General features: G+C 37.1%; 1 protein-coding gene across 2 annotated transcripts in view; it reads right to left on the minus strand.

Moving 5' to 3' along the window:
- Positions 1–1,998: 1,998 nt before the first annotated feature.
- LNX2 (ligand of numb-protein X 2) overlaps positions 1,999–13,826 on the minus strand; it is a 76,852-nt gene continuing 65,024 nt past the window's right edge. For both annotated transcript variants that reach the window (XM_078375220.1, XM_017973013.5), the window contains 4 exons: positions 11,963–12,140; positions 8,953–9,184; positions 6,127–6,285; positions 1,999–4,276 (listed from right to left, as the gene is read on the minus strand). In XM_078375220.1, coding sequence (XP_078231346.1) covers positions 4,141–4,276; positions 6,127–6,285; positions 8,953–9,184; positions 11,963–12,140 — 705 coding nt within the window. In that variant the 3' untranslated portion in view covers positions 1,999–4,140. The remainder of the gene's footprint in view (positions 4,277–6,126; positions 6,286–8,952; positions 9,185–11,962; positions 12,141–13,826) is intronic.

Below are 13,826 nucleotides of genomic sequence, written 5' to 3' on the forward strand. Positions count from 1 at the left end.
ACCTCAAGTGATTGACTCTCCTCGGCCTCCCAAAGTGGCTGGGATTACAGGCATGAGCCACTGCATCTGACCTGGCCTATTGCCCCCGATATTCTTAACCAAGGATTTCCACCTGCCTTCTACCCACAAGGTGCTCCCCAAGCAGCACCAGAGGCCTCAATTTTCCTGACCATCTCAAAGATAAATGAAGGGAGAGAATAACTCCCACTGCTCAAGCATGCGCTGTGCACGCTGACTGTGGAGAAATGGAACAAGCAGTGCAGAGGCCTGGTGGTCGAAGCCAACCTCAGCAGCCATAAATCACACAGACAGGAGGTATCCTTGATATGAGGACAACAGCATTTTACCTTGGGGATCTTGCTCCAAAAACCCTTTTGCCAGTCTGATAACAAGAGAAAACAGCAATTCCAATAAGGAGTAACTTGCAATATACCTGACCAGCATCAGCACTCCCAGAACCCTCATGAGCAAGGAAAGTATAAGAAAATGGTGCAGCCACGATGAGAATAAGGAGACATGATGACTGAATGTACTGTAGACTCCTGGAACAGAAAAGACATGAAGCCTCGACTCTATCTTGGCAATGTCTTGAGCTCTTTGGAAGCATCAGAATCTCTGACATTTGTCTAGTTTTAAAAAACTGCCACAGATGGGGTAATCCAGCAACTACTTGGCAAGTTTGTTTTCTTCTCCCTTGCATACAGCTATGACCATAAATGTGTAACTCAATGAACTCTTTAAAAGGGGCCAGAAAAAGCTTGCCCAGAAACATTGATAAGGATTTCTCAAAAGAGTGGTGTCACTTGAGCCAAGTCAGCCCCTGCAGATGCAGAATGCAGGGGATATGTGTGGGCTGGTGGTTTATATAGGAAGCAAGAAAGGGTGGGAAATAGGCCACAGGGGCAGGCAAGGGGCCAGACAACGAAAAGCCTTTTGTGTTGCACCAAGCCTTTTCATTTATCCTGCAGACAACATGGAACAAATGAAGATTTTTAAACAGGGCAAGGATATGATTAGAGTTGGGGTTTAGAAAAGTTACTCTGAGGGCTTAAGAGTTTGGATTGAAACATGAAGAGACAGGAAGTAAGCAAATGCTTAGGAAAGCACAGATTTCACTTTTGGAGGTTCTGAGATCTAAGGTGTCTGTCTTAGGCTGTGGACTGTGGGAGCTGTAGACCCAGGTGTCAGTGGTACTCAAAGTTGCAAGGGTTAAGATGGTATTTAAAACTCTAACAATAATTAGGTAGCAAGAGATCGAGGCCAGAAGAAATGCATAGACAAAGGCCTAGGAGATTCAACATTAGGAAGGAAAGTGGGGAGTGGAGTTGAGAGTGAGACAGATGGAGCATCATTTAAGCCCTCACTCCAGCTTGGGTACAACGTGAACCAGCAGAGGAGAAGCTTTACAGTTACTGTGTGTGCTGGAGGCAGGAACTGGGGCAGGGTGGGGCGGGGCGGGGCGGGGATGGGTGTGTGCTCTGAGGAGGCTGCTGGAGTGAGGGAGGGTAAACAGGACCATGGAGTCATCTGGGAAATCGGATTAGTAGTCTGACCACAGAGGCCTTGGTTTGAGCTTACTTACTAGAAAACCAGACAACTTTGTTTCTTTCAATTAAAAAAATTTTTTTTCCTAGTAACCATATTAAAAAGAGGCTGGGCATAATGGCTCACATGTAATCCCAGTGACTTTGGAGGCTGAGGCAGGTGGATCACCTGAGGTCAGCAGTTCGAGACCAGCCTGGCCCACATGGCGAAATCCCGTCTCTACTAAAAATACAAAAATTAGCCAGGTCTGGTGGGCACTTCAGCCTGGGTGACAGAGCAAGACAGTCTCCAAAAAAAAAAAAGGAAAAAGAAAAAGAAACTGTGGGAATAAGGTGGGTTTGTGATCCTGAGGTTTCATGCTCAGTACACTGCAAGGACAGTGGTGCCACCAACAAAAATACAGATCACAGACTAAGCCACAGCTACTGTTCAAGAAAAGAGACAACGTTACTATTACGGAAAGGATGACGTTTATTTCCATCCTGAATGATTCACCCCATGATTTAAACATCTGAAAAATCCTGAAATAATTTAAACTGAAGGCACAGAACAAACCAAAATATTTAACTGTCAGAACTAATAATGAGAAAATCCAAATAGTTCTATAGTAACAATAAATTATGAACAAGTTTCCATCACCAAATATGACTGACCAAAAATGACTGTCTTTTGTCATAAAAGCTACAGCTTAAGCTGACTGCAAGATTTCTATGATAAATATGATAGTGAAAAAAAATGTCTTCTTTCAAAATACTCATTATGCCACCAGGTTCAATGGTAAGTATTTTGTGTATAACAAAGTAGCAGTCAGGATATTTGTTGAAGGATGGCTACTCCCCAAGAAATGACACATTGTTACAAACTTTAAAAAAATAGCAAAGTTGATTACAAAATTCTATTTGGGGAGCAGGGAAAAAACTTGTTCCATGTCAGTTAGAATATCAAAGCATTTCAATATCAAATTGCTTCCAAAGCCAATCATCACATGACAGTAATATACTGTATGGGGCATTCCACTGTATCTTGTTATATGTTGACCATACAGTGTAACTAGGGGGTTGAACAAGTCAGTAGTAGTGATTGTTGCTGTATCTTATTTATTCCAAAGATATGTTTTTTTTTTTAAATCATTACAAAACTAACTGAAATAATCAGTGACATGCTACAGATACAATAAACCTCAGCAATGCAATTGCTAAGTCTGAAAATAAAGCGGTCATGCTTCATAATATATTGTACTGTAGTATTCTGAAATACATTCTCTGATTATCAATACCATTTATTACAGAGGTCACTTATAAATTAGCTCAGATTCTGAACTAGGTTTCTAAATGAAACTTTTTTCAAGTATGCATATTAATAAGGTAAAGATATTTTTATCTTATTCACTTATTTGTGTGTTCTTCAGAGGATAAGTATGTCAAATAAAGGACAAAAAAATGGGCTAGTCATAGTTTTCAAAAACATTTCAAAAATATGAAATAGTCTAGTGACCAAGAGCTGACTTGAAGACACATCAAAACTTGTATTTCCAATAAAAGGGAACTTTCTGTCTCCTACTTGAAACAACTAAGCTCTTAAGAAATAATGAGAAAAATAATTGTTTCTAAAATACACAAGAAAGACTTCTACCTGAGTAAAATAAAAAGGTCTCCCTTTCTCTTACTTAGCTGTAATATATATGTATTTAATAACAATATGGTTTTATCTTTATCATCTCATTTAATCAGATAAATCACAAAAACATTTCTAGCCAAGATTACTACTAAGAATAATACAACTCTAGAAATTATTTTTGGCAAGAACTACTTCAAAATTTCCCTAAATAGCAAAACATTCCTTTGGAAATAGATTTTTATGCTTTTGGGCTGTTCAAATACAGCTTTACCATTCTCTAACATTAAGCTGTAATTACCATCCAAATTCCTTTGTAACTGGATAACATTATCTTTTATTCTCTATTATTCTAATAATAGTATATTATTTAAGAAATCTCTTTAGTGTTGTCAGACTTATTTCTTCATCTTCTATAAGTATTGAGAGATTACAGTAGAAATAAACCAGAAAATCACTTTATAAACATTATGAAGTTTTGAAATGTTGGCACCAATAAAAAAAAATGGGGAACAGTTATCACCAAAATTTAAAGTGTACTCATTCATGGCATTGGTTAAGACAGTGGCAGTACACACCGCTGTTGTTACTGGCTTCGCTGACATCGGGCCTGAGGGATAGAGAACTCATTCTGTGATTCAGTTACTGAAAACAAAGACCCACCCCAAAGGTCTTTACTCCAGCTGGGGCACAGTTTGGGGGAGCTTTGCTCATTACCATAGGTAACATTTTAACAACTAAGTCTGAATTCTGAAAATATAAACTCACAAAGGTTAGTGGAAGACTTTCAAGCTAAAAGAAATGTAACTAACTTAGGAAACGATTTAAATAAACATAAAAGGACAATCTTAGTGGGTTTTGGCCCTGTGTATACCAGCTATGTCAGCAGCTCCCAACAACCACAAACACAATGAAACCAAAGGGTTTTCTTTCAAAAACCTAAAAAAGGAAGACGCAAGATTCAAAACCAATTTCCAAAACCTATACAAGGCTGCCAGGCCAACAAATAACAGTCAGAGTGACTTTGTTCCTCTGCTCCTTCAACATGGGAACCAGTGCAGAGTGGCTCATGCCCACAGTCGACAGCCCATTTACGGCCACAATCATGTCGCCACACCTGGACAAAAAGAGACAGACACAGAAAGTTACTATTTTCATGGTATTAAAAATATTCCAATTAGGATTTATTTTGCATGAAAAACACAGTTTCACTTACCATTTAACTGTCAATGATTAGGGTGTATTATCTACTTTGTCTGGGACAGCTGTTAAGCCTATGCTGGCTTTCCCTTGCCAATCAAGGAAACCCCTGTGCCAACCACTCCAAAACCAGTAGGTCAGTCAAGGTCAAGGGCAAGCAGAGTAATTTTCACACTAATTTAAGCAAAATATAGAGTAAATATGCTCTCTCTTAAAAAAAAAGAAAGTCATGCATTTGAAGGGGGTTGCTTATTATTTTGACTTCTATTTCCCTATTCATTCTTAGAGCTCATACATCTGAAGGTTTAATTAAATTGGAAATAAGACCCATACTTCCTCTTCTTTCAGCTGTTGACACTCACACTGTACTCTAAGTAGAATTGTGGATGGATGATGAATCGAAGGACTTTTCCAGCCTTATGATTATAATTACCATAATTATCCTTATGGTTTTTGGTCTTCTATTTATACCATAAATATGCTACTTTATTGTTAACTACTTCAATTTCTTTTTGGAAGTAGAAGGAATACAAATTATAAATAACAGAGGCCCAGACTGGTTGAGTAACTTAGCTAAGAGAGTGATTAATCCATTTTTCCCTACTCTTTCCTCCTAAAATGATTTTTTCACCTTTATCAATATAGGCTGACCTGGACCATACTACTCCTAATCACCTTTCCACACATTATTTAGATGTCACTTACTCCTTGCAAACAGAGTAAATTCTCCATTTGCATAGCGTTCTATATAGAATGTCAACATTTACTTTTTAACAACTGGTTCATAAACAGGGACTAAGAACTTAGAATAAACTACCTCCTCCCTGCTGGTGATGATCTCTTGCCATGACACCTTCTCTTTCTTCTCCCAGTGCCCAATCTTTGATAAGGAAGATGCTGTACACTGAGCAAGGACTTTTGCTCAGTGGTGGCAGCTGGCAGATGGGTTAGGGCCAAGGATCTAGAGCCAGACAGTCCTAGGTTTGAATGCCAGCCAACCACTTTCAGCTATTTCATTGTGGGCAAGTTTCTTAACCTTTCCAAGCCTCAGTTACCTTATTTGTTTTAAAACAGGAATAATGAAACTTAACCTCATAGGATTGTTAAGAAGATTACATAATGCATGCACAGCACTTAGCACTGGGCCTGGCATCCCATAAACTATTGTACATTCATTCATCAAATATTTATTGAGATCTTACTTTATGCAAGGCATTGTTATGGCTGCTAGGGATATAACAATAAATGCAACAAGATCCCTCCCTCATGGAGCTTGCATAAGTACGATTTCAGGTAGAGATGAGTGCTGTGGAGAAAAATAAAGCAGAGTCATCTAATGACAGGACTGGACCTGAGAAGGCTGTGTGGGAAACTTACTCAGCACTCCATGTCACATCACAACATGTCCAGTGAAATAACTCAGGTTCATTTTCTGTTATCAGATTAATGAAATATATGTATGTGACAAGATAGGAAAGGTAACACTTCAGTCTAGATCAGGATTGGCAAATTTTTTTTCTGTAAGGGGTTAGGTAGTAAATATTTTAGGCTTTAAGACCCATACAGTCTCCGTCATGATGACATCAACTATGCTGTTGTAGTGTGGGAGCCAGACAGTACATAAACCAGTAACTTAGCTGCACTGCAATGAAACTTTGTTTACAAAAACAGATAATGGGCTGGATTTGGTGCTCACCCCCACCCCTGGTCTAGATCATGCCCAGTGTTATCAACATGAATCATATCATTAATTAGAACAAGACTCACTTTAATCTTCCATCATAATAAGCAGGAGTTCCCAAGACAATAGTTTTAATGAAAAAAGGCTGATTGGTGTGGTTCTCTTCATATCCACCAACGATACTAAAGCCCCAACTTCCCAAGTAGCTTCTTCGTAAAACTATGTCGTGGCAGCTATGAAGTGTACTATAAACAAACACAAAAATAAAGAAAAAATAAACATGGAGGCTTTTATAGCCTCTCAATTTTGTTATAACCCCATACAATGTCATATTTACCACTCCTGGAAAAAAGAAAAAGGGCTATTTACTTCCTTCTAAATAGATTATTTGACAATCCATTTTCTAGCACAGACACAGTCCTAAGTAGACTCAAATTTCCCCAACTTTTTTCAGTCCTCCCAAGTGAAGCCTTCCCAAGTGTATATACACACACACACACAAGTAGAGAACCTGGTTACAAATTACGTCTCAGTAACCTGTACAAAAAGGTTATGTACCTATATCTGCTCATTGCATTGTCAACAAACTCCTCAATTCTACCAATCACTTTTGTCTACAAGAGGGATTAAAGTGGGATGAAACATGTCTAGTACTGCCAAGCCCAGCAAACGAATGAAAGAAGACAAAGACCAGGAGCGTAGCTTCCAAAGAGAAGGCAGATAATTATCCTCCCTCTTTTCTGAAGATCCTACAGGCTTTTAGTCTACATGAGGAGTTATTTGTTCTTTTCTCCTTTACTTAGAATGTTTTCATGTTAAGGGCATTTTATCTAATTGCCAAAATAGATTAATCAATCTGAAAAACACTAACAAAAAATCTTTTTCTTTTTTTTCTCTATCATAGGCAAGCTGGGTACAGTGCCATGTGCCTGTAATCCCAGCTACTGGAAGGCTGGGCTTGAGCCCAGGAGCTTGGGGCTACAGTGAGCTATGATCACACCATTGCACTCCAGCTTGGGCAACAGAGCAAGATCTCATCTCTTAAAAGAAAGAAAATATATACATATCTATACACACATATGCATATATAAGTGTATCATAGACACTGAGAAACTACAGTTAGAATGCTACTGCCAGATTGGAGGATGTGTCCAGAGAGGGAGAAAAAAAAATGTACTTATGTTTTCATAGCTCTATGGATTTGGGAACAAACACAGTGAGTAAAAACTTAATAACAAAGCAAACAAACAAACAAACATAAACCCACAACTGAATGATACAGAAAAAAAATCTTTTTATAATAAATAAATATCTCTCATCTTTAGGTGAAACTGGATCTAAATGGATGGAAGGCAAGGTTTCCTGTTTTTAATCCATAACACAGATTTCTTTAAAATGCTGATTTTATAAAGCAATGTTCACCATGCCAGAACTTCTCATCGTATCTAGTTTCTTAGCTCATTGATAAGAAAGGCTTCTGGGATGAAACAAGGTCCTATGCACTGGCCTGGATTTAAAGGAACAGTGTTGGTTATTTTTCTAATGCTGCATCTTCTGAAACAAACAGCTCTCTGGCATACCCCAGCAAATTGCAGTGGAAGGCTTTCCCTTTGCAAGAAAAACAGAGCAGAGCTTCTACCCTATGCGGTGTGAAACCGGCATCTAAGTGCCATTTGTACCCACTGAGGACACATGGCTGTTGAATATAGCTTTGCATTCAACAGAGAATAGTAGCCTTTTATTGACAGGTATTCCTTCCACACAGGTGGGCTCAAAACCAGATTTTATGATACTGTGTTTTTCTCACCTAAAATCTTTGCTGTTTTGCCTAGCACACCAGAAAATACTCTGAACAAAGAGGTTAACATGCCAACCCCCAAACTAGACTGGTATACAGATAAAGAAAATTAAAGGAAGCACTAGGGCCCAAGTTTCTCCAGGACGCTGCTGCTCTCTGCTTGCCCCATCATTAGAGGTGCAGATGAGCTCTGAGGTCTGCAACACGTTGCCCGGCCACTGCACAAGTAGACCACTTCTCACCCACTATGCGCAAAGGGCCTTGAAGCAGTATATAAATGCTAGTTGTTGTTATAAATATATTCCACGAGTCAGATGGCTCAGAAAATAGCAAATTCTTACTGTTTATTTTTATTTTAAATAATAATTTTCATACTTGGTCAAGAATCAAAATGCTTCATAGTTCAGTTTTAGGATTCTTAAGTACAATAAGAATCTAAATGGATTAGGCAACAAATTGTGATAGGAACACACATTCTTCCTATGTCAAACAATTGCCTGACTGGGGAAAGGAATGTACCCTGGGATGCCACTGGAGGTTCCATGTGCTTCTGTGACCCCGACACTCATCAACCACAGCATATCTTGGCTGGTCACATTTATAAAAAGTTAAAGTAGAACCGTCATTCTTGAACACGAATGGTTTGGCTTAATAGACTCCTGCGTCCAATAAAAATTGAGTTTAGATGCTGCCTTTTTAGGGAGAGTTAAAAAAGATTTTAAAAGGTGTTTAAGAACAGCTTCTAGGATGGCGGGGGGGAACCCAAGATTGGCCTGGTTTTCCTGATGAAAAATGCACCAAGTCTGAGCACATAGCAGAATGAGTGTTGGTCAACGACAGCTTTTCTAAGCAAGAGACGGGGTTATATAATCTCATGGCTAGCCCACTGAGGAGCCTTAATAGGAATGGACACAACTGCTTTATTTGTGTACCTTTTAAATGTAATCTCCTAAGAAAAATTACCATTTTCTTTTGTAATTTGATTTGATGTTGCTACTTTTATTGAACTAAAGATTTTTTTTTCTCCCAATGGATAAATTTATAATGCTACAGTCTGATAAGGGTTGCAAGTATGATGATGATTTCTATCAAACAAGAAGAAAGCACTCAGTACCTTGGAAGCCCAAGCCACATGACCCATGATGGGGACCAACTGGTGTCATACTCATTTTCGCTGAAAGTACTTGGCTGCTCCTCCGTGTTCTGAGCCACCTCCTCAACAATCTGGACCTCAAGTGCTTTAAGGGCAACAGCAGGGGACGCGGCACTGGCTTTCAGCATGGCAACTGCCTCACTGTGACTTAAATTGGTCAAATCAATGCCGTTGATATTCAGCAACACATCACCTTTCAGATGAAGAAACAAGAAAAATGAGCTGAGCCACTGAGTATTCACCTGCAAATCTTGCTGTTTAGAAACTGAGCAACAAAAGATAGTGCCCACAATTCTGATGAGATAAGGTGAAAAGGCATTTATTATTTCTTTGTAATTTTTATAATATTGAGAAGAAACCCAACACAGAAAACATTACACAATTTTAAAATAATGTCATAATACATGGAAAAAAGTGTAGCCTGAGGAACCATGACATGACTGGAAGTCTGAATCAACAGTCTGAAGTTAGCTGTGTATAGGCCCTGGGCAGGTTCATTTCTCTTCTTGGAGTTTCAGAGATTTCTACAATTCTGTCCAATCAAAAATCATCTGATCCTCTGCCCCTAGAAATACATTTTTAATTTATTTTACTTTATACAGTTCCATACATAAGGACAGCCCTGCAGAGTTCACTCAGGGCAAACATCGGAATATGTACAGAGACGCTATCCCTGGACTCACACAAAGAAATGAAACTTGTGGTTTGAATGTTTTCCCCTGTTTGAGGAAGAACTGTTGCTCTGCTAAGTAATATAATTAAAAAAACAGTAATGAGGATTATATCAAAGGTTAGGAAAGGATTAGTTTTGTAGGAAGCAGACATTTGTGCTACAAAGTCTACAGAAATTTCTCTCTCCAAATTTATCATCGATTTTTTAGATTATGAAAGCAAATTGTTTTCATTGTAGAGAATTTAGAAAACATAATAAAATAACAAAAAGGAAATAAAATTACGCCAATTCTACAACTGGACAAATAATCTTTTCTTAATAGCAGCTTGAGATATAATTCACATACCATTCAATTCACCCATTTAAAGAATATAATTTTGTGGTTTCAGTATATTCACAGTTGTACATCACTACAGTAATTTTAAGAACATTTTAATCACTCCCTCCATACTCATCAGAAGTCACTCCCTTTCCCCAACCCTAAGCAACCACTAATCTGCTTTCTGTCTCTACAGATTTGTCTCTTCTGAACCTTTCATGTCAATGGAATCACACATGGTCTTTTACATCTAGCTTCTTTTACTTGCATAACATCTTCAGCATTCATCCATGTAATTTGTGCCAGTACTTCAGTCTTTTTTATGGACAAATAGTATTTTGTTGTATGGGTAGACCACATTCCATTGATCCATTCATCAGCTGATGGGCATCTGAGTTGTTTCCACTTTTTGGCTCTTGTAAATAATGCTGCTATGAACACTGGTATATGAGTTTTCATTTGGACAGCTGTTTTCATTTCTCTAAAATTGGAGTTGCTGGGTCATCTGGTAACTATATGAGGAATCAGTTTAACTCTCTGAGGAACTGCCAAACTGTTTTCCAGAAACAGCTGTATCACTTTATAGTCCCACCAGCAATTAATGAGGGTTTCAGTTTCTCCACATTCTTGCCAGTGTTTGTTACTGGCTGTCCTTTTTATTATAGTCATCCTACTGGTTGTAAAGTAGTATCTCACTGTGGTTTTGATTTGCGTTTTAGACAGGGTCTCACTCTGATGTCTAGAGTGGAGTAGGGCGGATGATTTCAGCTCACTGTAGCCTTGACCTCTGGAGCTCAGGTGATCCTCTCACCTCAGCTCCTGAGTAACTGGTACTACAGGTTCACACCACCACAGCTGGCTAATTTTTCTATTTTTTGTAGAGACAAGGTTGTGCCATATTGCCCAACTGGTCTCAAACTCTTGGGCTCAAGCTATCCACCTGCCTTGGCCTCCTTAAGTGGTGGAATTACAGACGTGAACCACCGCACCTGGCCTGAGCATCTTTTCATGGGAATACTGCCATCTATTTATCTTCTTTGGAGAAATGTCTATTCAGATTCTTTTCCCATCTTTACATTGTATTTTCTGTCTTTTTAATTAGAGTTGTAAGAATATTTATTCTAGACACAAGCCATTTGTCATATATATCATTTGCAAATATTTTTCCCATTCTATGGGCTATTTTTTCATTTCCTTAGTTGTATTCTTTGCAGCACGAAAGTTTACAGTTTTAAAGTCTGGTTTGTATATATTTTACTTTGCTGCTTTTGCTTTTGGTGTCATATCTAAGAAACTACTGCCTAATCCAAGGTCATGATGATTTACACTTGTATTTTCTTCTAAGAGTTTCAGCTCTTATATTTAGGTATTGAATCCATTATGAGTTAAGTTGTATTTATGGTGTGAGGCAGGGGTTCAACTTCATCCTGGAAAAATATGTTTTCAGAGTCACTTTTCTTACCTTATAAACAAACTAAGTCAATGGAGACTATTTTTTTTTTTACCATGCTAATAGTGGCTAACTGCAACCCTCATCTATATAAATTATATAGCATTGATAGGGAATATGAAATGGCAAATGCATTTATCCCTAAAATGAAGTTTGTCTTCTGCTCCATCTCCTCTCTGAGTCCCATAGACACTTTATTAAAAGAAACGTTTATTTTTCAGTGAGAAGGCCCTTCAGAGTAACTAAGTCTGTTGTAATACTAGATGATCTTTTCCCAAGATAAAATAATCCAAGAGTCTCAGTAATGGTTAGCAAATTCTGAAGCCGTCATCAAAATTCAGCAACTTTCCTTTATATAAGGCATTTTTCTAACCTCATAGAATGACTTAATGCTTTCATATGCAAGGGACAGTTTAAAAGATTTAAAAAGGTCACATTTAATAGATACTTTGTAGATACTCTTTATTTTTAAAAATGTGTGTTAATTCAGAAATAAGATGTGGTAAAATTTTTCAAGATCCCATCTTACCTCTCTTGATTCTGCCATCTCGTGCAAGGCAGCCATGGGGCGGCACGCTGGTCACAAAGATGGGCAGCTCACCACTCTTACTTCCCCTGCCCCCAGCAACAGTCATGCCAAGGGACTCATGAGGTTCTTTCTTTACAGTAATGTGTTTTTCTTGGCATGTAACACACTGAGTAAGATCCTAAAACATACAAGAAAAAAATTATTGGATAATAATAAAATATAGTTGAAGTTATTACTTCAAACTAAGGTAATAACTTACATGGCATTTATAAAGTGATTATTTTTATTCCTTACTTGCAAATGAAAGTAATACACAGTTCTTAATAAGTCTACTGTGGATCAATGTCAAATTTTGGACTATGTTATTTTCATTTTATATAGGTGAAAAACTCAGGACTGCTAAAATATGCCAGTCAAAGTAAAATAAGCATATTGTTTGTATAATTTGAGCTTCATGTTTCATCAGTTGTATAAAAGTAAATTATGCTTTTGAGTTTAAAAAATCTGAAGACAAATCAAGTAATTTTACTGCTGTCTTTCTCCCCATTTATTTGAAAGAAAAGTTGACAGAGTAGTACAAAAGTACAGTGTAGATTTTGGCAACTGTGAGAAAAAGGCCTTAACCTATCTTCCTATTCTTACTGACTAGGACTATGAGTACTCAATAATAAAAAAGGTGCAAATCTACTTTCAAAATCTTCATGAAAAGCTAAAAGGATATGAAATGACTAAATTTTTGAAAAAGTCAATGACAAAGGAAATAAATTCCCAACAAACTAATATTCTCCTATTTTTACTGACATTTGTTACTATTACTTATTATTGAGACACTCCTGGAAGAAAAAGAATTTAAAACATTACTATTCTTTTTAATTAGAACTCAGTAAAAAATAAGATGTACATATGCAATATTAATATTAAAATAACATTTGAGCTTAGCCTGTGACAAGCTAATACCTTTACAGAAGTATTGAAAGTATATATTATTGACCCCATTTTACTGATGATGAAACAAGCTTAGGAAGGTCATGAAGCTTGTCCCAAATCTTTTAATTTTGGCAACTGTCCTGAGATTCAAAACTTATGTGTGTTAAAAGTACGTATAATAATATATTAATGTAAATATGTATTTTGTATATATACATATAGTCTGATGGACTATGTGTATATATTGTATATATGCACCCACACAAGAACTATTCCATTAAGTGTACAGCACAAGATAATGACTCAAAAGGTTTTAACACTTATCAACTGTTAACAGAATGTTACAGATAATTAACATTGTTAATATATAAAAATTAAAAAAATACAAATTATATTTACACAATTATAACATTTCCTTAAATCACATTAAGAATTGACAGGTATTTAACAGTTAACAATGGCATTTATCAAATCTCAAAATCAGGGCCTGGAATTCTAGACCTATCTACACTTCTCTAGATGTGAAATCTATACTCCTGAAATTTATATTTGTAATAGCAGCACAGTATTCTCAGAAAATTTTATGACCAAGAAGAAAATCTGTAAACATTTTAAGGCGCTCTCCTATCTAAAGGTATGATATTTATGTCAGCAGCCTGCAAAATTAGGCAAATACAACTTTATTCTAAAGATAACTCAGGTAAACACAGCCTTGAGTGTATTTATTTAAGCAGGTTCAGTCCTTAGATATTTAAGCAATTAAGGGTGAGTGTTTTATTACCCTAGGTGACTGAAATGTATGCAGTTTTTCCCTAGGAACCAAAACAAACTTCAAAGATTATACTCACTATGCTTCAAGGAACTTCCTAAAACCACATGAATGTTTATTGAAACAGCTACTGGGAAACTTTGTAGTAGACTAATATATCCTTTAATT

The sequence above is a fragment of the Callithrix jacchus genome, chromosome 5 (assembly GCF_049354715.1).
Source record: "Callithrix jacchus isolate 240 chromosome 5, calJac240_pri, whole genome shotgun sequence".
In the NCBI taxonomy this organism is placed as follows: domain Eukaryota; kingdom Metazoa; phylum Chordata; class Mammalia; order Primates; family Cebidae; genus Callithrix; species Callithrix jacchus.